Source organism: Alnus glutinosa, chromosome 14, assembly GCF_958979055.1.
Source record: "Alnus glutinosa chromosome 14, dhAlnGlut1.1, whole genome shotgun sequence".
NCBI lineage: Eukaryota > Viridiplantae > Streptophyta > Magnoliopsida > Fagales > Betulaceae > Alnus > Alnus glutinosa.
In genome coordinates, this window is record NC_084899.1 from 12,871,107 (window position 1) to 12,897,838 (window position 26,732).

Here is a 26,732-nt window from a genome sequence, read left to right on the forward strand (position 1 = left end):
TCAAGCCGTTGCCAGTGTGAGCTCAATTGTTCGTGTGAAGTCTATCTTAGGGTTCGGCCTTAAGGTAAAGGAATCCATCAAAAATCCCTTCAGGTGGAAGATCTGGTTGGGAAGCGTTCGTATTGGGCTACACGTTAGAGTTAAAGGTATGACTACTGCATAGGGTTATGTGAGTACGAGTGTCTTGTAACTAGCTTTGTTTTTGGATAGTGAATTTCCTGGATTTGGCTACCCCGGAGAAACACACACACTTGGTTTGTTTTAGAAGTCAATAAATATTTTCAAGTTCTAGGTTTAACTAGCGAGTTGGTTAATTTGACCATCTTAGCAAACTATATATATATATATCTTATGAGAATTTTCAGAAGCTTAAAATCAGAGAGTAAGAAAATGTACCTTAGGGTAGTTTTGGATAGTGCACAATTTTTTCATCACATGAGAAAAGCAACTATTTAGCATTAAGATGCTAAAGGAAAGCTTAGCAGATATCAGGCATAAACTCTCAATCATGTATATGTCAAAATAAAAATATTGACTTCTAATTTAACCAAGTGTGTGTGTTTGTGTGCAACAAAATATCTTAAATGCGGATTTTAAATAAGACAAGATATTTGTTACGAAGTGGAAACTCTATGAAGAGAAAAAATCACTCCAGGGCAGCCAAACCCAAGAACTCCACTATCCAAAAACAAAGCTATTTACAAGACAGTCGTACTCACATACCCTTATACAGTAGTCGTACCTTTAACTTCGACACGAAGCCTATCGTGAATGCTTCCTAACCAGATCTCCTATTTGAATGGGTTTTTGATAGATTCCTTTACCTTAGGGCCGACCTCTAAGATAGACTTCACACGAACTGTTGAGCACACATCGGCAACAGCTTGAGAGCTAGCGGATCTTTGATTCTCCCTAAACATCCTCTCAAAGCTAAGAGAATTCAATACCGAATTCTATATAAAACACATGCCTAGAGGCCTCTATTTATAAGCTTCAGAAAACCTAAATCTACTAAAAATCAGAGTCCTCTGGGCGGCTTCCGGACGGTAATCAAAGCGCGTCCGGATGGTCAACTGTTTCCTTTTTCAAAATTTCTCGAATTTCTGGCGACCTTCCGGATGCTATTCTCTTTCCATCTGGACGGTGGGCCGTTCGAACGTTTCTATTCACCGTCTAGATGTTTAAGTTGTAGGATTTTTTCTTAGCTTTCCAACGATACCAATTTTGTCTCAATCCAATGCTCGTGCAAAGAGTTATGATAAAAACACTGAGACGTGTTCAAAAATCTTCCTGAAAACCTGAAAAGTGTCCAGACGGTGTTGCCTTTCCGTCCGGACGGTTGCTGTTTCCCAATCCGTGTCTGAACATGAAATCCAATTTCTACTCAGATTCTAGATAGCTTGACCTAGTGTCCGGACGGTGTTGCTCTGACGTCCGGGCGTCTTCAACGCTAAAGCTTCTAGACACTGCGAGGTGTCCAGACGCCTTCAAAGGCCCGTCCGGACGATTGCGCAGGAACTGGCTGTTTTGACTTGAAAATTGCATGGAATTTTCATGGACATCTTCTTAGAAACTTGTGACCATACACAAGGCATGAAATGAGACACTGTCCATATTACTTGAAGACTCTGAATAGAATCGATAATCTTGTTAAAAAGCAACCGTTACATAAAGTGTTTTTGTCAACCAAAATGTTGCCGATATAAAATACTAACAATAAGCATTTTCAATCAATGCACGATGAACAGGATATCAGGCAAAAATATATACGATATTTGAAAAGCTATCAAAAACAAAACAAAACAAAAAACAAAATTTTGCATCTTCTCCCCCAATTTTTTTTTTTTTTTTTTTAATGTTGAAAAAATAAGACAGAAGAACGACAAAGACATGCTATGAGAAAAAGAAACAATATCTAGTCTCATTGTTTCGTATGTGACATGCTTGCATTGATCACCGACCTCCACCTTGCCATATCTTGGTGTTCTGTTCAGAAATTTTTTTAGTGTTTTTTTCAGCTTTGTTTGTTTGTTTGGGTTCTTCATTGATGGATCATGTTCTTTGTAACAACAGTTTTTGCCTTTATCACTTGGGGTTCTTAACCGAGCCATTTTGCCCTTGTGTAACTCTTGGAGAGGTCCGAAGCCTTTTTAGAACTATTATTTTAATGTTTGTGTTTCTATTTGTATCGCCTTTTTTTGTTTGGATTTTATTGATGGGGAGCCCATTTTGCTTAGTTTGTTAGTGAAAGGTCATACTCTTTTAGTTTAGAAAGCTTTAAGGAGTGTTACTACTAAAATTAAACATCTTCATGTTTGTTAATGTATTTTAATTAGGGGGTGTTTTTTTGTTTTTAATGTATTGGGAATTAGTAACATGAATGTAAATTTGTCAGTGTATTTGTCTTAAAAACAAACAACAAATTAAAAATACAAACACAAACAGATATATAAGATTTTAATCTATTGTGTTAGGTATTATTATTATTTGCAAATTACTTCTTGAGTGTCTCTGTTTGGATGCTAGGAAAAGGCAGAAAAACAATGATTGTGAATTCATAGATTAGTTATTAAGTGGGGCGTGAGAAATATAATTTTGTGGCTTAGTTGGAGGCCAAATTATGAATATAAATTCATCGATTAATTAGCTTTTTCTATCATATATAGTAATTATGCGACAAAATTCAATTCCAAACATTTTGATGGTTGGTTTAAGAATACCATCGTCCACTGCTCCACATGTGCATGAAAGCAAGATTCACTTTGTGTTTATAGTCTAATTAAACAAGTAATTTATATATAGTTGCTTTTTAGTTGAGTAGTAATGAAAATTGAAATTCATCATATTATTTTGTTGGAAACTTTAGTGCCTGAAGAAACATAGATAGTCAAAGATTCTGAAATGGGAAGATGTACACTCTAAAAGAGAAGAAACTTTTGATGGCATCACATGCTTGCTTTCGCCACCCATAATTTATTTTTACATGTTGATTTTAACTGTCATTATTCTTTTCCCCCCTTTATTTTTAACTGCCTATATGTTAATCTCAGTTTTGTTAAAAGGGTTTTTTTTCTTCTTCATTCTAACTTACTAACGATTATGTGTGTAGGTGATTAACGAAGATTCGGTTGTATTCGATGACGATGTGGTTGAAATAGATACAATGGAGGATCCTTCTATTCATACGAATCCAATGACAACAAAAAAGGTCCAGAAGAAGCGTAGGAAGACCTCAACAGTTTGGACCCATTTTGATGAACTCCCTTCTACAATCCTAATGACAAAAGGATATGTGCAAAATGCAAGTTTTGTGATCATAAGTATATAGTTAATAGTTCACATGGAACTGGAAATCTACAGAAGCATATGAAGGTTTATGGGGGGAAAACTGATCAAGATATTCAACAAATGCTCCTATCTAGAGGTCAAGGAACTCTGTCAGTAAGTACCTCAAAAGTTTGTCCTAAAAGATATAGAGAATTGTTAGTTGGTACAATTATTAAGCATGACTTGCTTTTTTCATATGTTGAATATGATGGTGTAAGAGAAGTGCATAGATACTTGTGTAGTGATGTACCATTAATTAGTAGAAATACTGCTAAGACTGATTTGATTAAGATGCAAATGTTGGAGAAACAAATGGGTAAGTCTTTGTTAAATGTTTGTCCTGGGAGGATTAGTTTGACATCAAATTTGTGGACTTCTTTGACAACCAATGGGTTATATTTGTCTCACTACTCATTTTATTGACAAGAATTGGGTATTATCTAAAAGGGTGTTAAGGTTTTCATTCATGCTCCTACCACATAGTTGTGCATCTTTGGCTGAAAAGATATGTAGTTTGCTAGAAGAGTGGGGGATTGATAAAAATGTTTTCTCTATAACATTAGATAATGCTTCTGCGAATGATTTGTGTGTTGTGAATTTCAAACCAAAATTAAACATGAAGAAAGCCCTTCCTTGTGATGGTGATTTGTTTCATATGCGTTGTTGTGTCATATTCTTAATTTGATTGTGCAAGATGGATTGAAAGGGATCACTAGTGCTATCCAAAAGATTCGAAATAGTATTAAGTGTTTTAGAGGATCACAAATGAGAAAACAAAGTTTTCTTCAAGCTATCAATCAAATGTCATTGGATAGTAACAAGGGATTAAAACAAGATGTGCCAACTAGATGGAATTCGACATATCTTATGCTTGAGAGTGCAATTCATTATAGAGATGATTGATAAAAACTATACGTTTTGTCGTAATGCACTTGAGTGGGAAAAGGTAATTGATATCAGTAGTTTCTTGTGATGCTTTTATTATGCTACATGTGTTTTTTCTGGTACCAAATATCCCACAGCCAATCTATACTTTCCAGTGATAACATTGATTTATGTGAATTTAAAGCAAGAGCTTATGAGCGAAGATGGATATAAGAGATTAATGGCAAGTCAAATGATCTCTAAATTTGAAAAATATTGGTCAGAATTCAGTTTAGTGTTGGCCATTGCAGTTGTCTTAGATCCGAGCTGCGCCTTATAAAGTACTGCTATACGAAGATTTATGGAGCTAAATATCAAGAGTATGAGAATGTGACGAAAACGTTAACCAAACTTTTTATGGAGTATAGTGTTCCTACAACTTCAAGCTCCACAGTTGTTTAACCCCAAGAAGGTTCAGATTGGGAAAAGGTAAATAATATCACAAGTTTCTTAGCTTGTTAGTAAGTAATAACTTAGTATATATACTCATAATCACTTACTAATTTTATGTTTATTTTATCTCTTTTTATGTAGGATTTTCTAGCATTTGATGGAGTCGATCCTGATGCACAAAAGACTCAATTGGAACTTTATTTGGATGAACCCAAGTATTTGGAGAAGAATACGACATTTGACATCGGAAATGAATTTCGTTATCCTGAAGTAGCTGCCATGGCTCATGATATTTTGAGTATTCCTATTTCTACTGTTGCTTTCAGAATCCACTTTTAGTATTGGTAGACGTGTGATTGATCAGTAGGAGTTCACTCAAGCCTGATATTGTTGAGGCATTGGTTTGCACTATAGATTGGTTATATGGAGAGCAAGGTAATATTAATTATTTGCATATTTAAATTTCTTCATTTACTTGTATTTTTTTTTTTATCTTACTTTAATGAAATTAATTTTTTTTTTTTTTTTTGATATAGAGCAAACTTTAATGAATGTGGATAACGAAGAAGATGATGTTTTGACATTGGATAGTAGCAGTTCCTATGAGATCCCCTATTATTTCTTTTGTTCTTATGTTATTGTTTGTGTTTTAGCATGTGAGGCAGAATGGTATAATCTGTTAGATAATTATGTGTGGATAAGAAACAAATGAAGGAAATCAAACATATATGATTATACTTATACCACTGGATTCTTTTGTTTATATTGCACTGATCAATTGGGTGATCTACCACTACAAGGAAGAATCAATGCTTTCTGTTGAGAATCTTCACCAATTTCATGAGATTTAATCACATTTATCTAATGGAAAAAAAATACTATTTATTTGAAAAAAATATATCACCAGTTGATGTGCCAAATGAAATGAGTTTTCTTCTAATCTAGATTTGAAGTTCCCATTTTCATTATTGGGTCAATATTTTATTTGAGAAAAAGATCGATATTGAATTGTAAAAAGTGAATGCTATTAGTAGACATCTTAAACTTTTTCACCTCCCAATGTAATTATTTTGTTTTTTTTCCTTTAGGTATTGGAGCTGAATGACAAAGATGGGCATGTCAAACTGACCTGCGTTGGACCCAATCTGATGGACAATGAGCATATTTGTAAGTCATTCAAGGAATCAAGACTCAAGAATGGACAATTATGATGTAGTTTTTTGTATTTGTAAATTTGTAATGATGATGTAGTTTTTTTTTTTTTTTTGTTATTTGATTAGACAATTAAGCATATTAAGTGATTTGGTGCTAGCCTACTAGGAGTAGGAGTTTAGAGATGAATTGCTAAAATTATTATTATTTCATTTAAATACTCACACCCCCCCCCCCAAAAAAAAAGAGAAATGCTTGGTTCTACACTCTCATCCCACTCCTATCCCACCCTTGTCTACATGGACCAATAATATTGTTAAAAAAATAGGGTCCCACTATACTCTCTCTACTATCTCTCACATTATTGGTCTAAGTACACAAGAGTGGGATATGAGTGGGATGAGAGTGTACAACCAAGCATTTCTCAAAAAAAAAAAGGAAAAAAAAAGGGCACTTTTAAGCTAAACGGGTCCTATCGGGCTGTGTCCACCCATTATGTTAAACGGGTTTCACAGGTCGTGTTTGGTAACTCGGAAAATTATCATGTTCGTGTTGTGTCTGGAGCCCCAACTCGTTAACATAAACGGGTCGTGTTTGGGTTTAGCTTAATCGGGTCGCGGGTCTTAACGGGTCGTGTTGGGTACCCATTTTGCCAGCCCTACTTTTAAAGGCAAAAGATATTTATACACACTCACATTTAGTATATATCCATCTCACATAGCTGGATCTCACACTAAATTTGAGTGTGTGTACAAATAACATTTCTCTTAAAGCTATAGGAGGGAAAGAGGAAAAAACATGACCTGCCGTCCACCGTGGGCCGTGGCTAACCAGCAAGTAGTCGGTCCCATTTCAAGGGCAAGCCAACCGGGCCCAAGTGACGGTCCAAGTGTTTCGCCCAAAGCCCAAATGCGCGCCACGTACTAAAACTTCAGAATCAGCAGTCCAAAATTTGAGGGAAAACGGATCATCGTTTTGGCATATCAGAGAAGTAGAGAACACAATAGAAATCGGTGAAGTCCGACGGGGAAGAGAAAATTGCGCCGCCTCGCGGATTTGAGCAACGCTCGATCTCTTTAGTGTTCGTCTTTTAGATGTTGCAGGGTTCCTCTTTTACTTAAAAACGGACAAAAGCTAGAAGAAAAGACCCAACCCAAACCAAACCTTTAAATACGAATCAAGGTCGCAACTCTACCCTTCAGCATCAGCGATCCGCTGAGCAATAATGACTGTAAACTCTCTTTTCAATTACTATTTGTGTCAGCCAATTAATAGAAGAATTCTGATTTTTTTCATGAACTCCGATTTTCATAAAATTCAAATTGGATTTGTAATTACTATTCTGTACTCAATTCCAACCCTGCTTGACAATTATTAGTCTGATTCTTTTTTTTTTTTTTTTTTTTTTTTTTTTTTTTTTTCTGGTTTTCGTTTTTTTGGTTTGGGGTTTCTCATACGGAATAAACTATTTCGCAGAACGCAATAAAGAAACAAGAAAAAGCAGTAGGAATGCAAGAAGATGAAGACCCATATCATGTATGTTTCTTCCTAAGTTCCTATCCTCTTCAGTATAATTATTCATTACTTGATTATTTATTTTCTGGGTTCATCAAACTGCCTGTTGTATGTACACGCAGATATAGAGGCACATACACACACGCACATTCTAAACTGGGTGGGCTGCTTCAGTTTATGCTGTATGTTCAGATTTATATCTGAATTATGGTTGTTATAACTCATGTTTTTGCTACAATGCTCAGTATTCGTGAAACTTTATAGAAATTTTGATTTGGATTGCATTTAAGATTAAAACTTACAAGACAAGCTTTCTGGCTATAAATGTCCGATTTAAAAAATGGCTATTTGGGTGTATTATTTGTGCAGTAGTTGGGGAAATTTTGTGCCTGTATATGGAGATTGGGGATGAAGAGCCTATCGGTTTGCAGGGCAGTTATAATGTTTTCTTGACCTGTTTTTCTGGGGATGGTTATGCTAAGGAAGGTCCGCCCAGTTATACTTGCTCTCTTAGTTAGCTGCTTTTAGATTTAGACTTTAGATAGCTATAGTTCTTAATTAGTAGGGTTTTGATCTATGTAGGCTAGTTTTTAGGTGTACCTAACTTGGCAACTCATGGCAGTTTTTGGGTTCTATATCTGCATAAATAGTACAAGTAGTGAAATCTTTACAGTAGTGGTATTATTGTTAAGTTTCTCTAGGTTGCGTCAGTTTTTGTATGCGTGGGCATCTTCTAATCTGTGCACAAGCCTTTAGCGTTATTTCATGGGATGACAGTCTCATGTTTTCATAATAATTAATTTCGTCACTGATTCGTTGCACTTTAAAAGTTTCAATCATGTAAATATTTGTTTTTCTGTTATAAGTAATTCATTTCATAGAAAAGTGTAGAGGGATGCAACCCTAGTACACGGGATGTATACAAAGATAGTCCCACTAAAGGCTAAAAGAAGAACAAAAGAGTTTAAATTCCATCTAGTTAAATGGTCAAAGATCTGTTCTCCTATGCAGTATGATGGTTTGGGGGTTAGAAACTTGAGTAAGTTTAATCAAGCACTGTTGGGTAAATGGTTATGGCGGCTTGCTACGGAAAGGGACGTGTTATGGCGTTTGGAAGTGGAAGCAAAATATGGTTGTTTGAATGGAGGTTGGTGTACTACTAAGGAAGTTGAGGGGCCTTTTGGTGTGGGATTGCGAAGACATATCAGGAGGGGGTGGGGAGCTTTCTTGAAATTTATCATATTTGAAGTGGGAGATGGTTCTAAGATTAAATTCTACTTATCCTTATCATCCGAATACTCTATGAAGAGATCCACTAGGACTCTTTAAGTAGTTGAGACACATTAGAAGTGTCTTGTGCATTCATACCCGTGATGTCGGAGTCTGGAGTGCCTATCTATCGTTCGGAGTCTAAGTCGGTGTTGAGGTATTCTCGAAAGCGAAAGGATGCGCAACAGAACAAGTTTTTGTTAGCTGAGTCTTTAGTGGCGATCACTGCCTCTCCTTCTCCGCTGGGCCATCATCCTTCCCCGCCTTTGGAGTCCGTGGCAGTTAGAAAGCCTCCGGTCAACTATTGTCGGCGTGGGTTCCTTCTTCCACAAAGCCATTCTTCCCCGCCAGTTGAGGTGGGTGAATCTTCAAGGGCAGGTGTCTCCGAAGAGGTTATAGGTTCTTCCGTGGCAGTGTTCAACGCTGCGCTGTGCCTTCAAACTGTGGGGATTTCCTTCAAGGGGAACGTAAAAGGTTTTTTGGATGTCATGACTCAAGTGGTTGAGGGGCAGCTCCACTCCTAAGGTTAAAGGGAATAGAGAACTTCATAACCTTGAGTGCGATATCAATTAAGATGCTAGAAGTCTTGGTTCTCCTCGGGGGAAAAGCAAGAGGGTTACTGTAATGTAATGTTTTAGAGGGTTTTTGGTTTTTTGTTGGGGTGCTTTTGGTTTTTTACTGTGGTTGGGTCTTTGTAGGTGTTATTTTCTTGCTTCTCTTGTCTTTTTGCTCTCTCTGTTTTTGCGTCATTTTGTATACTCCCTGTATCCTCAGGGGCACTTTCATCTTTTATAAAATTTCTCTTATAAAAAAAAAGTGATCGATTATTGAACCGTTCTATTTTATGGGCTAGCTTATGTTCTGTTTGTACACATATTGCCACAACCCCTGTTGACATTTCTTTTGAACATCATGGACAGAGGCTAAAATTAAAGAAGATTATTGATGCCGCGATGAAAAAGTATACAACCCTATATACCAACAATACCGTCAGATCTGGTCTCAATAACCATATTGAGCAATCCATTTGTGAGAAACTCTCTGATTGGCACACCCCTGATCACCCCACCTATGCTCTGGTACAACTGTCTTTTTCTTATATCGTGCTCTTCAGCTGTTCTCTGATGACTTTTTAATGTCCTAACTTTAAATGTGAATTTGTGTAGATGATACGGAGGGCAATTGAACAATTGAATGAGGAAAAGGGCTCAACTGAGGAAGCAATATCAAAGTTTATCAAGGAAAATGTTGAGGATTTGCCACTGGCTCATGCAAGTTTTTTGATTCATCATTTGAACAAACTCAGTGAGAGTGGAGAGATTGTTAAAGCTTATGAAAACTGTTATATGCTTCCTGCTGAAAACACTAGTTCTCTTCTTAAAAGAGAGGAGGGGCAGGTCAATGGAACTGAAGATAGAATCGAATCAGTAGAAGAACAAAAGCCTGCAGAAAAGCAAAGTGAACAAGACCCACAGGTCAATGGAACTGAAGATCTAATGCAAGCAGCAGAACATTTTGAAGTGCTTGAGGAACAAATAGAACAAGTCCAACAACTTAAAGTGATTGTAAAACACAATGAAGCAAAAGAACACAAAGTTGAATTCAGTGAAGAAAAAAATCAAGAACAAAAAGGCGACTCGATTGACAAACCATACCAATCTCGAAAGCGGCAAAATAAAGAGCAAGATAAAGTGAGTTCACAACATGGCCAAACACAAAGGCTTGTTATTGTGGAAGAGCCAAGTGGAGCAGAAGAGAAAAATAAAGCGATTAGAGATGAAATTCAAGAAAAACGAGTGGATGGTGCAATTCTTGATCGTTGTCTAACAAAGCAGCAGCAAAGTGAAGTGATTGAAGATCAGAATCTGCCACACGAACACCAAATTGAAGATGTTAAAAAACAGATTCAGTTACAAGAAGGCCAAATTCTACTGATTGAAAAGCTGATTGAACTACAAGGGCAAAAGAATGAAGTGATTGAGAAACAAATTAATTCACAAACTGAAGTGAGGAGCAAGATTATTGGCTTTAGGTTTGCCCGTTCCTACTTATTATTATTACTAATTATTATTCTTTTTTATCTTTATTGTGCCTTTTTTCCTTTTTATTATTGATCTCACATGCACTCCTTTTCTTGATTAATGGACAGTGATCTGCAGTTTTATAAGAAGCCAGAGAAAGATGAAGCTATTGTGACAACCCAAAGTTCTTCTCTTACAAGCCAGAGATTGGAAAATGATGGTTCATTACTTCCAGTAAAGGTGGATATTAAGATGTTCATTTCAACAATATGATGATCTCCTTTCAATTCATCTTATAAAAAGATTGTTTACTAATTACTCTCTGAATGATAGGATAAGTGTATAGAATTGCTGCAGAGGACAAAGAAGATTGAGGAAGAACTGATGGATATTATTAACTCCACATGTACAGAGGAGGTGTCAAAGCATGACACTCTAAAACCTTCTATAGAAGAACAAGAGAATAAAAATCTAAAGAAGCCTGAGCAGAGGCAGCAAATTGAGTTTTCTAATCCCAGAAGGCTTATAGACCATGAAGTAGAAACGTTGCAGGAGTTATTTCATAAACGAAAAAAGCAAGTACAGCTTTGTGGTCAGCACGAGGTGCCAGGATGCCTGCCAAAACCAACTGGAACCTCTGATGTGCTAACAAATTCAGGAGAGCTTGACGATGAGCAACAGCAAGAGCATGAGAATTCAGAGATCGGACTAGAAATTGGTTTAAAGGAAATGGAAACAAAAAATGTTAGGCAAGAGGCATCCATATCAAAAAATTCTCTTAGCATGGACTCAAGGCAGCTTGAGATGACGCAACTGGACTTTGCTGAAGGCCAGCCAGAACTTTGCAGCGACCAGAAGCTATTGGAATCTTTGCCAGCTATGAGTTCTCTTGAGGTACCCTCAGAGTCACAGGCACTTGAGTTGGAGAAGAAATCACAGGCACTTGAGTTGGAGAAGAAATCAGAGCTTCCATATTCAGAAAGTCCTCTACAGCTCAAATTATCAGGAGTGGAGCCATCAGGTCAAAAGGAGGAGCAGCAGCAGCAGCAGCAGCAAGCTACTCTTTGTGGCAAGGCAAAGGCACATGTATACCAGGTGATAACGATGGAGCTTTGTCCAATTTCTTTATAGTCAGCTATTTTTTATTAATACAAGTGTAGCAAAAACCATAGGATAGCAATCTTCAAAAAAATGCTAAAAATGATACACATGTTAATATGCCTATTATGATGTGTATTCTGCGGATTTCTAGGGGCTTGAGCAAGAGCGGTATGAGAAAGGGTATTATTGTAACAAAAAGGGAAAATTGTATTTTTGTCCATATTCTTTTCTTTCTTTTTTCCACTTTATGTAATAAAGTTTTGAGAGGGCTAGAGCATATTTGTGCTTCGCTTTTTGAGAAGATCCTAAGCTTGAGATGGAACCAGAGCCTAGGGTTTAACAAGTTCTTTCTCATTTTCCATGCTCCTTTTTCTTTTTTCCTCTTCTTTTTCCTTTCTACTTGGCCAGTTATGCAATAACATTGGCAGAGTGGGATTAGGGTTTACCCGAGGCCTGTCATTGGAGGCAGATGGCACTGTCATCATTGTAATTGTTGGGATGCTGTTGTCTCCGTCATACTATTGTTGTGAATGTTCTACCATCACTATCGTTGTCATCAAGTTCGGTGTTACTTGTGGTGGCTAGAAATGTCTATCCGGTGTGGTGGTCTCTTATTTGGTGACTGTGGTAGTTGTCAGTGATTTCAATGGTGGTTGGTCTTTTTAGTGGTAGTTTTGAAAATACATAGGTTTGCTGGCCGTCTTTGTTCTCTCTTTGGTTTCCATCGGTTAAAGCTGATTGCTGCCGGCAAGTCGCTAGCCAGATTTGAAGAAGACTAGTGTTTGTAAGTGCATGTTGTCCCTTATCTGGAACATGATTATCCTTGGTTTGGTTTTATTCGATCTTGGGTTCAACACTATTCTAATTTCGAATTTGGGTCTCGTTTGTATCGCACGTAGGGGCTCAACTGGTGGCTTCTCTTTTTGGGTTTCTCTTTTCCGGTGACAATGTGCTCTTCTTCTGAGGTGGCCGATTGAGTGTTGGGTGTGTGTTGAGATGGAGAAAAGTTTTGTCGTGGAGTCGAAGATTTTTGTCTTCTCGATGCTGGATGGGGCGTCGATGTTGAGGGTGGGGGAGAAAAGAAAAAGTTTCTTCGGGGAGATCATCATCAGTTCTTAGTGCTCTGAGTGGCTTGAATCGACGTTGAAGATTCTCTTGGGTCATCCGGAAGATCAAGATTTCATCAAATCCTTCAGGGGAGGGTTGAGAATCTTGATTGTTCGGAGAGGTGGCAACCAAGCGGGCGGTTTCTTAGAGGCAGTAGCATTCGAGATGGGTGGCCAGAAAGGGTTTATCGTGATCCCTGAGGGGCGTAGAGGGTGGGGTTGGCTCAAATTCTCGGACGAGTTGAGAAAGGCCAGAGATTATCTCTTTGCCAAAGCGGGTTGCGGGTCTGGGTCCTCGCTTGCGTCGGTCAAGATAGTTGGGAAGGAAGAAGAGGTTAGGCCGGGTTTGGCTCCTCTTTGGAAGGGGCCCTCCTTTGTGGAGGTGCTGAGGTCTGGATCGGTCTCGGCCATGAAGGAGCCCATCGTGGGGGGTCGTCATTCAGGGTGGAGGGCGTCGCCAGAGGAGCAGTGTGCTCTTGACCTTCTTCCGATGGTGAGGCATGCAAAGGTTGAACCGAGATCAGTGGTGGATTGCTTCTTGTTGGAGTCCCCGCCGCTAGAGCTGTTGGGCAAAGACCGGCATTTTCGTCCGAAGGGTAAGAAGGTTCTCTCTCATTGGAATTTGAATTTTGAAAATTCTTTTTTTTTTTTTTTTTATAAGTCGAATTTTGAAAATTCAAAATCTGAATATTCGAGAATGTGTACGTGGAATAAGCTGGGTTCCGGGTTTTATGTGGCCTTGGGCTGGGCTGTAAGAAAACTGTTGTACTGGTTTTTCGGGTTGGGGATGGGTCGTAAACATTTAGGTTTCCGCGTGGCTCGTTTTTGGTCGAAACTAAAATTGCCTGTCCGTCCAGATCCCTGCCAGAGACGACACCAGAGTGGTCTTCTAAGATGCTTTTGGTTCGGTCTCTTCCTGGGAGTTTGGTGGGTGATGTGCTGGTAGCCACAGAGGGAGCGGGTCCGGCGTCGTCAGCTTCTCCAGCCTCAAAAAAATTTGGGTTTCCCCCTTCGCCGGCACTGGAGCTTGCTTTTCCGGCGGCTCCTTCTCCAGCTCGTCCTCCAGATCTTGTGTTTAAGGTTTCTCCTCTGAGGCTGCTTTAGATTCCTCAACCCGGGTTTGCCCCTCTGTCTCTCGTTGGAGCGGCTGTGTTGGCTGAAAAGCTGCGTTCTCTCTTCCCCCTGGTGGTTTCTAAGCCTTTTTAGTGTTACTACAAGAGGGTGAAGGTGCTAAGGGAAGGGCAATCTGTGAAGTGGAATGAGGAGCTATTTTTTGATTCTCTGGAAGTCGCGAAGATGACTGTTGGCTGCTCTGTTAAGAAGGTTACGGTTGCTGAGCCGCTAGTGAAGAAGGCTGCAGAGCCACCAATGAAGCAGGGTCTTGGGAAGGGATTTCTCAACCCTTGCCCGAAGGTGCTAGTTAATCCCACATCGCCGCAGAAGGTCACTGAGGTCGGGATGGTTGGACCTTCATCCCCCCCGAGAGGTTGTCTCACTCCTTATTCCTCTGAAGGAAATGGTTTATCCCTATCTCGCAATTGGCCTGTCAGTTTTGATCATAACAGGGAGATTGTGGCTTGGGAGGAGGATGATGAGTTTTGGGATGGCTTGCCCTTGGATTGTGCTTTGGATGGTGCTTTTGAGGAGGAGGCCTTGGCTATTCAGAATGTCATGGAGGAAGAGTTTTCGAGAGAGAAAATGTTAGCACGCCAAAAGTCAAAAGGCAAGAGGGAGCTTCTGAATCTGCAAAGCTCCATTAATTATAACGACGGGTTAGCTTCCTCTAGGCGTAGGAAAGGATAGGCCCATATTTTGTAGGGTTCGTTGCTTTGGTGGGTTGTGGGTTGCTTCTCGGGCGTTTAGTTTTTTCTTGTAACTCATTTTGGGCTCTTTTGTGGTTGTTTGGTTGTTCTTTCTTGGGTTTTGGGGTTTTTTCTGTTGGTTGTTGCGGGTTAGCTTTGGGTGTTTCTAGCGTATACTTCTTGTGTACTTAGGGGCGCCTTTACGCTTTTTTAATAAATCTTTTCTTACTTAAAAAAAAAAAAAAAAAAAAAAAAATTCGAATTTGGGTCAAGGCCTAGTGCACAGTCCATCAAATCAAATCCAACTTAGATCTACCTTAGTCCAGCCCAAGTCCAGGCCCAGTCCAACTTCGGCCTGATCCATCACCTAGTTCGTAGATCGAATTAGGTCAGCCCAGATCAAAACCAAATCGACCCAAATCCAAGTTGACCTGGCATCTTGTTTTGGGTGGTTTTGGTTTCTGGCATGTTTAGGCTGGTACGGCAGCTATTCCAGTGGGTTTCGGCAGCTATTGTTGTTCCTGGTCTCGGCCAGTTTCAGCCAGTTTGGTTCACGTTTCGGCTGATACAATGCAGTTTCGGCTTGTTCATCGAGTTTTTCAGCCTGTTTGGTAATTTGTCAGTTGATTCAGTTTGTTTTTAGCTCGGTTCATTGTTGTTTTAGTTTGATTCTTCCATTTTCTTGGCTCTATCTCAGCAGATTTGGATTATATGGGTTGGTTTCTTTATTTTTTATTTTTGTGTGTGTGTGTGTGTTAATTTTGCTCAAGTGAAGCATTATTATCTCTATTTCTATAGTTTCTTCTTGCCGGTTGGTTTTCTTGGATTACTTGCTATTGTTTGGGTTTGTTTCTGTTCTGGACAAGTATCATGTCTATCAAACCTGAACTAGTTACCTCAGCTTCCATGTTTAATGCTCTGATGACTTCTTTTATATTAAATGGCAAGAATTTATTTATTGGGCTAGATATGTGAAACTAATTTTGAGAGGCAAGGTCTGTATTATCATCTAGTATCAGGAGAGCCTTGAAACACTAATTCATCCAGCCTTTGGGGGTAGGAAGATGTTTAAATCATGTCTCTCATGCTGACTAGTATTGATTCCAATATTGGATCTACTTTACTGTATCTCCCTATTGTTAAGGATATTTGGGAGCGTCTCCAGCATGTGTCTGGTTATGGGAATATTACTTTTTTTGATAGGTAATTAAGAAAATATCAAGCGTAAGGCACCCTCACGTACACTTAAAGTATACACAAGGAACACTAGAAAAGACAAACAAAAAGTAAAACCCAACAAAGGAAAAACAACAAGCCACCCACAAAATAAACCATAACCCCAAAAAGAAGCCCTAAGCCCGCAAACTAGCCCTGCCATGACCCTAGCTTGAACCTTTGCCTCTAGCATCAAAGTTAATAGAGCATTCCAAATGTTTTTGCTCCCTCTACCCCTTCGGTTTCGAGACAAAACCCTCATCCTCCCTATGCCACCCCTTTTCAATGATAGTCAAAAGATCCAGAAACCTTTTTTCATTACCCCCAAAAGAGATCCCAAGAGTGGGAGCGAACCCCATTGCACTAAGCACTACCTCGGAATAGCCCCCATCCCTAGACCCATCCATAACACGCCTCTTCGAACATTCACCCTCCTCCAGATGGTACTTGGAAAACCATCCACCGGCCGATGATTCCAATGAAAAGCACCCTTCTCTCCAGTTGGAGGAGATTGACCCAACAACGAAACCTGGGAACAAGTCACGCCCATCTTTGCTGGCGATGGCTGGGAAAGTGCTGGCTAAGACGAATAGCCACGAACCTCAATAGAGGATGAACTTGGCTTAAGAAAACCCCTCCATACGGGCCTGTGTTTGGGAACGGGTGATAGGTTTGGTGAGAGGCAAAGCCGCAGGATCAGCTTTCCTTAGCTTACCTATGGTGAGTGTGAATGGTTTGATAGTAGGGTATTTGAGGTACCCTTGCCTCCAAGCAACTACAAGAGTTGAGTAAATATTTTATGCATGCCTTTTTATTACTCAAAACCCCTATTTATAGGGTTTACAATACAAAATACTAATAAATGCATAATGGCTAGTGCCTTATTCTTAGGAATTTTTTCCATAGAAGAACTTTCCTTAGTCTACCTAAAATCTTGCTATCAATCCCTTATTCTTAGGAACTTCCCTACCCACAAGTCGTGCTCTCCAAGCACCAACTTGTTCCTTGCTTCTTCCGATTTACGGATCAGCCGCCACTAGGGTTAGGGTTTGCTGCAACTAGGGTTTCGGCTTGTTCTTCTTCTGCTGTGTCGGCTGCCTGCATGCGTTTGCCACACCTAACATAGGTACGTAACACTCCTCCCCCCTTAAATGGCCTTTGTCCGCAAGGACAAAAGTGGGAAAGCGAAGCTTGAAGTCCGAAAGGGATTCCCATGTGGCATCCGTTGGGGAGAGGTCCCTCCAATGCACAAGCACTTCAGCATTCCCCTAATGGGTCCGACGCTCAAGGATGGCTTGGGGATTCAACCTGCTGTCTTTGGGAATAAGAGGGAGGTGGTCTTGAACCGGGACCCCAACGCCCACCCATTTCTTGAGAACCGAGACATGGAATACATCATAAATTTTCGCCTTTGGAGGAAGGGCCAGCCGGTAAGCAACTGGACTGATTTACTTGACGACCTTGTAAGGACCATAGAATTTAGGAGCTTGCTTATGATGTTGCGCTTCTGCACAGAATGCTACTGGTACCCTTGGAGCCTCAAGTATACCCATTCACCCTCGGAAAAAACTCATTCCACATGATCCTTATCATACACCTGCTTCATCTAGTTCTGAGCTTCCAACAGGTGCTGCCGCACCTCCCAGACAAGCTCATCCCAAGCCACTAAGGCATTTTCAACAGCAGTGGATCTAATGGTACCTGGAATGTATGGTAACAAGGAAGGTGGAGGGCGACCATATACGCGATCTCAAAGGGAGTTCGCTTAGTGGCAGAATGAAACCCTGTGTTGTAGCAATATTTCACCCACGGCAGCCACTTGGCCCATTGCTTTAGAGTAGAGCTGGTAAAACATCTCAAGTACATTTCGATGGTGCGGTTCATAACTTCCGTTTGGCCATCTGTTTGAGGGTGATATGCGGAGTTAAAGTTGAACTTAGTCCCATGGAGGCGAAAAAGCTCCTGCCAAAAAATTCCAGTGAATACGGGATCCCTGTCACAAACAATGGAAGCAGGAATTCCATGCAAATGGAAGGTTACCTCAAAGAAGGTTTGAGCAACTTGCGGGGCTGTATAGGGATGCTTGAGGGGTGTAAAGTGCCCATACTTGGAGAAATGGTCAACAAACACAAAGATGGTAGTTCGGCCATAGGAAGTAGGGAGTCCATCGATGAAGTCCATGGAAATATCCGACTAAACATGCTTGGGAATGGGTAGGGGTTGCAGCAGCCCAGTGGGTCTAGTGTTGTCGGCTTTGTGGCACTGGCAGATATCACAATTCTTGATGAAGCTACGAAGCTGCTGTTTCATTCGAGGCCAATAAAAAATCGATCGGATGCGCTGAAGCCCCTTATGATATCCTTCATGCATGCTATTTTGGAACTCGGTGATGATGGCTGCTGTAATTGGGGACTCGGCCTTGAGGTAGACTCGATCCTTGAAATAGATGAGCCTTGCATGCAAGTGCCAGGGTCCTCTAACAACATTCTGTTTGATCTTCTCGGCCAAGGCGATGAGGGTGGGATCACGCTGGATTGGTTCGATCCAGTGAGGAACTGGCTCGGATAAGGCAAGAAGAGCCCCTTCCATTTGGCGAGACAGAGCATCGGCTACTCGGTTGTCATGGCCCTTTTTGTACTCAGTGGTGAAATCATATCTCATGAGTTTGATGAGCCATTTTTGTTGTGCCTCAGTTGCTATTGTCTGATCCCACAAGTTCTTGAGGCTGCGATGGTCTGTTCTTACCACAAACCAATGACCCAAGAGATAGGTCCGCCACTTTTGAATGGAGGTGACAAGTGTAAGCATCTCCTTTTCATAGGTGGAAAGGCCGAGACTACGGCCATGAAGAGCTTGGCTGAAATAGGCAATGGGTTGGTGACCTTGCATCAAAATTGCTCTGATGCCAAGGCCGGATGCATCGCACTCAATGACATTGTTGGGAGAAATCAGGCAGAGCTAACATCGGTGCCTCGGTCATAGCTGTCTTGAGTTGAGAAAAAGAATCTTCGGCCTCCTCATTCCACACAAAGGCATCCTTTTTTAAGAGTTGCGTCAAGAGCCGAGCAATGATACCGTAATGTTGAATGAACTTGCGGTAGTACTCGGTGAGACCAAGGAAACCTTGAAGCCCTTAAGAGTTTGGGGCTTCGGCGATGCCAACATTGTTTGGATTTTGTTGGGATCCACAGCAACACCATCCTTTTCTAACTATAGGTGGTTAGCCCTCAAAATCTCAAAAACATGGGATAAATGATGTATATGATCCTCCCAAGATCGATTATAGATTAATATATCATCAAAAAAGACAAGTATGAACTTACGCATGATGTTATCGAAAATATCATTCATCAGGGATTGAAAGGTCCCTGTCTCTCCGATCCTTCAACTCGGCTGGGCTCAATTTTCGAGCCACCGGAGTTTGGTTCCGAACTAAATTGGCAGACGCAGTGGCGGTGTGTTTGCTGAACCCTTGGTTCTTCTTGGTTCGAAAAAATTTTGGGGTCTACATTATGACTGCAATCTCGCCTCATACAACCTTGTGAGGCCTACTGCTGCTGTGAGGGTGGGGGGTCGAGAAGCCTGGACTTCCGGCTTGATGCTCTCTTAAGGTCGCTTATGAACCCTCCAATCTGTTGTGCTACCGAGAGTATGCCAGCCTACTCGGCAAACACTCATACTACCTTTGATACTCCCTTACAGTCCCTGTTTGTCACAATTTTGTGAGGTCTCCAAAAAAATCGTCGAATTGCGTAGGACCATACCTTCCATGTAACCCTCCCTTCAAGTTTTCCCAACGATGCACTCTTAGTTTCCTTAAATAATTGGTACCATAACTGCGCCTCGCGTTCAAGATGGTAAGCCGCCAAAAGCACCTTGTATTCTTCCGCCGTGTTTTGAAAGTCAAAAAATTGCTCTGCATGGCATACCCAACTGGTTGGGTCTTCTGTACCATCATACTTGGGGAAATTCAATTTGGCAACCTTTGGGAAAGAACTGCCAGATTCCGTTCGGGTGGGCTCCTTGCCAGCTCGGGATTTGGAGGAACCTGCGGAGTTGCCTTGATCTTCTCCTTGGATTGGCTCGAGCTTATTGGCAAGGGCAGCCATCATCTCATCAAGGTGTTTCTTGAGCCACTCTTCCATTGATCCCAACTCCTTCTCTATGCGATCAAATCTTTGGTTTGCCATGTCAAAACCTGGCTCTGATACCAAGATGTTACGGGCCTGTGTTTGGGAACGAGTGATAGGTTTGGTGAGAGGCAAAGCCGCATGATCAGTTTTCCTTAGCTTATGGTGAGTGTGAATGGTGTGATAGTAGGGTATTCGAGGTACCCTTGCCTCCAAGCCTACAAGAGTTGAGTAAATATTTTCTGCATGCCTTTTTATTACTCAAAACCCCTATTTATAGGGTTACAATACAAAATACTAATAGATGCATAATGGCTAGTGCTTTATTCTTAGAAATTCTTTCCATAGAAGAACTTTCCTTAGTCTACCTAAAATCCTGCTATCAATCCCTTATTCTCAGGAATTTCAATCCCTTATTCTTAGGAACTTCCCTACCCACAAGTCGTGCTCTCCAAGCACCGACTTGTTCCTTGCTTCTTCCCATATATGGATCAGCCGCCACTAGGGTTAGGGTTTGCTGCAGCTAGGGTTTCGGCTTGTTCTTCTTCTGCTGTGTCGGCTGCCTACATGCGTTTGCCATGCTTAACATAGGTACGTAACACCCCACGATGGAGAAGACCCCTCACGTTGGATATTAGAACTCACCAGGACGGTGCATCCTCTGGTGTGGTCTAGGCTACGATGTTACTACACTGCGAGCACTGGACCACCACTCGCGTGGCTTCCGGCGTAGGAGAAGACTCACTAGCGTCATCCAGGCACTCCAAAATGACCACTGGCATGCCATAAGGCTCAAACTTTGAGAACAACCCAAAAGACCCACTTGGAACCGTGCACTGGTTGCCTACCAAAGGCAAAGCACCAGGTGCCCAATCGGGACGCTAAAAGCCTTTCCCGCAAGAAGACCCACAACCAACTTTGTCTCCTTCTTAGCCTTGTACATGCATGCGATTCTATAGTCGCATGGGCTTAGTCACCTTCTGGACGATTTTTGCCGACGAGTTCAAAGTGGCCAAAGCTACCGGTGAACACGGCCTCAGAGATGACTGGACATGATCAACGACAACATCTGGCACCTCTGAACTAATCGGATCAAACCCCTCAAAATCGAAAGACACCAATGTTGACTGTTGCTGCTGACACCTCCGGAGAGCCGATTCGGCCAAAACCAAGGATCAAAACCCATTGAAAACCCATTTTCCACTTCAAAACCCGTTGATGGCCCAGGGCTGAAGTCATAGAGCCCACAACAAGCCCAAGGCTCAGGACTGAGCCCACCAAGTTAACCCTTTTGGCATTGGGCTTCTGGCCCACAAGTGAGAATCCAGCCTGCATAATAAAACCATTCTTGCATTTACACACCAAATTGGGCTTCTAGCGTAGCCCAATGCCCTTCATCCCGTCGGCCACACCCCCAATGGCCCTAACTTGATCCAACAACTTTTTCCACGAACGAAGGGTCTCAAAGCACTTCGTCTTCTTCGATGGGAATATTACTCAGATTTATAAGGTATGCAAATAGTATTTTGGGCTTGAGTAGGGAACTCAGAGTTTGGAGTAGTATTATTCTTAGGTCATAGGTGTGTCTGAGGAAAGGAATATACATCAACCGCTCTCTTTTGATCTTTAACTTATGGATAAACAGTGTAAAGATGTATATGTTGTTCGTTTTCTTATTAGCTTGAAGTCAAAGTATGAGTCCGTTCGTCTCAAATTTTGGTAGTGTTGAGCTTTCATCTTCTCTAAGGTATTTTCTAGGCTTTAGTGTTCCACACTATCAGATAGTAGTTCTCAGTTGAGTTCTGGTGGAGCGGAGACCTATCAGCCTCTGTTGCCTCCCTTGATTGTTATGGTGGTTCACATGGGTGATGTGAAGGTGGAGGTGATCATGGTTTTCAAGTGGTGGTCGCGATTCTAGGGAAATCGATCGTACTAGTGGTTGCGAATCTCGTAAATGTATGCATTGTGACCATAACAATTACTCTGTGATTATTGTTGGGATCTACACAAATAACCATTTGGGTCATCCAAATAGGTCTCATCTCAAGAGATATGTTACGCACTTATGTGAGGCGCAAGAAAACCCTAGCAAATCCTGATGCTAACCACAGTGGCGGTTGAGGAGTATATGGAAGGTTGGGAGGGAAAAGTCCGTGCTTGAGGGGCATGGCTTTTGGTAGGAAAGTCCTAAGAATAAGGGGTTGTGTTTCCCCAGTTATAGCCTTAGAATAAGGAATTTACTTCCCAATTAGTAGCTGATTTGTAGGGAGCAAATAAAGGGAATTATACTTTCCCTAAAACTGGAAATCAAGCAATTACTGCTGTGTTTGTAATTCACCCTATTTATATGGGGTTTCGAATGAATAAAGATATGCAGAAAAATTATCAAAACAACTCTTGTAGTTGAAGGATGCAGAGGTACCTCGAATACCTCGTATCCCTTATTACGTCCATCATAGGTAAGCCTAGGAGACTAGATCCTGCGGCCTTACCCATAACCAAACCAGTAACTCGGTCTCAAACCCGGGTCCTTAACAGCTTGGTATCAGAGCCAGGCCTTAGTATGGCGGAGCAACGAATCGAAAATTTAGAGAAGAGGATGGGATCGTGGGAAGATCGATTCCAGAAGCAGATGGAGGAGATGCTGGCGGTCATTGTTGATCAAATCCAGAAAAGTAAGGTGGAGGAGGCTGACAAATCCGCAAGTTCATCCGGTGTACGCTCAGGCAAGACAGTCACCCGAACAGAGTCGGGCGGCTCTTTTCCGAAGGTAGCCAAGCTAAATTTCCCCAAGTACGATGGCACCGAAGACCCAACCAGTTGGGTGAGCCGAGCGGAGCAGTTCTTTGAATTCCAAAACACTGCGGAAGAGGACAAAGTGATGCTGGCAGCTTACCACTTGGAGGGCGAGGCCCAATTGTGGTACCAGCTCTTTAAGGAAACAGAGGAAGGAGCATCCTGGGAACAATTTAAAGATGGTCTCCATGTCTGGTATGGGCCAACCCAGTTTGATGATTTCTTTGGAGACCTAACGAAGTTGCGGTAAACTGGGACAGTGCGAGAATACCAGGGTCAGTACGAACGGTTGCTGAGCAAGGCGGGCAGGCTCTCAGTAGCACAGCAAGTCGGCGGGTTCATCAGCGGTCTCAAGGAGAGCATTAGGCCGGAAGTCCAGGCCTCCAGACCCCCTACGCTCACCGCAGCAGTGGGGCTCGCTAGGTTGTATGAAGCGCGGCTACTGTCGCAGTGGAAAAGCCTGAATTTTTCTGAACCTCGAAGAACCGCTGGTTCACCGAACCTCCCCCCATTACCATCCGCCAATTTGGTGCGAAGTTGAGCTCCGGTGGTTCGGAGGTTAAACCCAGCAGAATTGAAAGATCGAAGAGATAGGGGTCTTTGCTTCAACTGCGACGAGAAGTTCTCACCCGGGCATAGGTGCAAAAAGCTCTTTCTGATTGAGGGGGTTTATGAAGAGGAAGATGAGCATTCCAGCCCGGCAGGAGTAGGAGAAGTGGAAGAAGAGGAGGAGTTCGAGATCCCCGAAATTTCCCTGCACGCCATCTCCGGGGTGCCAACCCCACAAACGATGCGCATTTCGGGAACCATCCAGGGGGCACGGGTGATTCTGTTGGCTGATTCTGGGAGCACTCACAATTTTCTCAATACCCAATTGGCAGAAAGGCTGGGCCTGGTACCGGACGGAAGGGTGGCATTTGAAGTGGTGGTAGCAAACGGTGAAAGACTTTCCAGTAGAGGCAAATGCTCGGCGGTACTTGTTCTGCTAGAAGGTACCTTATTCATGTTATAATTTTTTCTCATTGACCTCCAGGGGTATGACGCAGTCCTTGGGGCCCAATGGCTCAAGACCCTCGGCCCCATATTGTGGAATTTTGCATCCATGCACATGAGCTTCACATGGCAGGGGCGGAAGGTGTCACTGACCGGGATACACTCCCCTATTAATCGAGTATTAGAAGGGCAGAAAATGCATAAGGAGCTCCGCCGCTGTTCAGAAGGCATCCTGCTCCAACTACTGGCTGTTGAACTGGGAGTAGAGCAGCAGTGCCCGAACATAGTTGACCCAGAATTGCAATAGTTCTTGGAGGGCTTCCAGGACTTATTTGGAGAGCCACAGGGGCTTCCACCCATGCGCCGTCATGACCATAAACTTCCCCTGATCCAGGGATCTTCCCCGGTGAATGTGCGACCGTATAGGTACCCCCATTATCAAAAGAATGAGATAGAGAAGATTATTGTGGAGTTGTTGAAAACCGGGGTGATCAGAACAAGCACCAGCCCTTATTCCTCTCCGGTCCTGCTGGTTAAGAAACAAGACGGCTCGTGGCGATTATGTGTGGATTACCAAGCCCTCAACAAGATTACTATCAAGGATAAGTTTCCTATTCCCTTGATTGACGAGCTGCTGGATGAGTTATAGGGAGCCCAGTATTTTTCTAAGCTTGATATTCGTTCCGGATACCACCAAATTCGGATGAGGGAACAAGATATAGAAAAAACAGCCTTCCGTACGCATCATGGGCACTTCGAATTTCTGGTCATGCCCTTTGGCCTCACGAATGCCTCCTCGACATTCCAATCTTTGATGAACGACATCTTCGGTAGCATTTTACGTAAGTTCGTCCTTGTTTTTTTTTATGACATACTAATTTATAGTAGAAGTTGGGATGAACGCTTGCAGCACCTCAATGAGGTTTTGGAGATCCTGAAGGTTAACCGCTTGTATGTTCGGAAGGACAAGTGCAGCTTTGGGCAACAAAGGGTAAAATATTTGGGCCACATCATCGATCGGAGCGGGGTTGCAGTGGATCCAGAAAAAATCCAGGCCATGTTGGTATGGCCGAAACCTCAGAACCTCAAGGCACTTAGGGGTTTCCTCGGCCTCACCGGCTACTACCGTAAATCTATCCAGCATTACGACAGTATCGCCCGGCCTTTGACTCAACTCCTCAAAAAGGATGCATTCGGGTGGAATGAAGAGGCGGAAGAGTCTTTCTCGCTGCTCAAGGAAGCAATGACCAAGGCTCCGGTATTAGCCCTACCAGATTTTTCCCAGCAGTTCATAATTGAATGTGACGCATCCGGCTTCGGCATTGGGGCCGTTTTGATGCAAGGCCGACGTCCCATTGCATACCGCAGCCAAGCCCTTCATGGGCGAAACCTGGTCCTGTCAACCTATGAAAGGGAGATGCTCGCATTGGTCACCGCCGTCCAAAAATGGTGCCCCTACCTCTTGGGCCACAGGTTTGTAGTGCGAACTGACCACCGCAGCTTGAAGTTCTTATGGGATCAAACCATAGCCACAGAGGCGCAGCAGAGGTGGCTGATCAAACTTATGGGGTACGACTTCGTCATCGAATACAAGAAGGGCCATGACAACCGGGCGGCTGATGCCCTCTCTCGACAGCAAGAAGGGACCCTTTTGGCTTTGTCCTCACCAGTCCCTAGCTGGATCGAACCCATCCAGCAAGAAGTCCAAGACGAACCTGATCTTATAAAACTGACCCAGGAAATCCAGCAGCAACACATCAAGGGTCCGTGGCAGGTACGGGCAGAACTCATTTACTTCAAAAATCGGATTTACCTCAGGTCCGCATCCCCCATTGCAGCAGCCATCATCGCAGAATTTCACAACAGCACCCACGAGGGGTATCACAAGGGCCTCCAACGCATCAGGTCAGTTTTTTATTGGTCCCAAATGAAGCAACAACTCCGCACCTTCATAAAAAATTGTGATACCTGCCAACGTCACAAGGTTGCCAATACCAAACCCGCTGGTTTACTGCAGCCCCTGCCCATTCCCAAGCATGTGTGGTCGGACATATCCATGGATTTTATCGATGGGTTGCCTCTTCCTATGGCAGAACCACCATCTTTGTGGTTGTAGATCGCCTCTCCAAGTACGGTCACTTTACACCCCTCAAGCACCCTTACACTGCGGCCCAGGTGGCACAAACCTTCTTTGAGGTAATTTTCAAATTGCATGGAATTCCATCTTCTATTGTATGCGACAGGGATCCCGTCTTTACTGGAATTTTTTGGCGGGGAGCTCTTCCGCCTTCATGGGACCAAGTTCAACTTTAGCTCCGCCTATCATCCCCAAACAGATGGCCAAACGGAAGTGGTAAACCGCACCATTGAGATGTACTTGCGGTGTTTCACCAGCTCCTCACCCAAACAATGGGCAAAGTGGCTACCTTGGGTGGAATATTGTTACAACACGGGGTATCACTCGGCCACCAAGCGGACTCCATTCCAGATTGTGTATGGGCGTCCCCCACCACCTCTGTTGCCTTACGTTCTAGGAACCACGAAGTCAGCTACAGTGGAAGATACCTTGAAGGCCAGAGATAAAATTCTGCAAGAGGTGCGGCAACATTTATTGGAGGCCCAAAACCGGATGAAGCAAGTGTATGATAAAGGCCATATGGAGCAGTCATTTTCGGAGGGTGAATGGGTTTACTTGAAGCTCCGAGGGAATCGACAGCAATCTGTCCAGAAACGGCACAACCAGAAACTAGATCCCAAGTTCTACGGGCCCTACCGTATTGTTAAGAAAATCGGCCCAGTGGCATACCGATTGGCTCTACCTCCCCAAACCAAAATTCATGATGTCTTTCATGTTTCAGTTCTCAAGAAATGGGTAGGAGTTGGCACTCCAATACATGATGATCTCCCCCTCCTCGCCGATGATCGACAGTCAACTCCCCAAGCCATCCTTGACCAACGACTTCAGCAAGGAAATAAGGAGATACTCGT

General features: G+C 42.5%; 1 protein-coding gene across 2 annotated transcripts in view; it reads left to right on the plus strand.

Moving 5' to 3' along the window:
• Window positions 1-6,763: 6,763 nt before the first annotated feature.
• Window positions 6,764-26,732, plus strand: part of LOC133857171 (uncharacterized) — a 29,024-nt gene continuing 9,055 nt past the window's right edge. Inside the window, exons 1-6 of one of the 2 annotated variants that reach the window (XM_062292318.1) lie at window positions 6,764-7,027; window positions 7,273-7,332; window positions 9,501-9,659; window positions 9,747-10,612; window positions 10,730-10,841; window positions 10,935-11,696. In XM_062292318.1, coding sequence (XP_062148302.1) covers window positions 7,022-7,027; window positions 7,273-7,332; window positions 9,501-9,659; window positions 9,747-10,612; window positions 10,730-10,841; window positions 10,935-11,696 — 1,965 coding nt within the window. In that variant the 5' untranslated portion in view covers window positions 6,764-7,021. The remainder of the gene's footprint in view (window positions 7,028-7,272; window positions 7,333-9,500; window positions 9,660-9,746; window positions 10,613-10,729; window positions 10,842-10,934; window positions 11,697-26,732) is intronic. The other variant, XM_062292320.1, reaches the window with a different exon arrangement.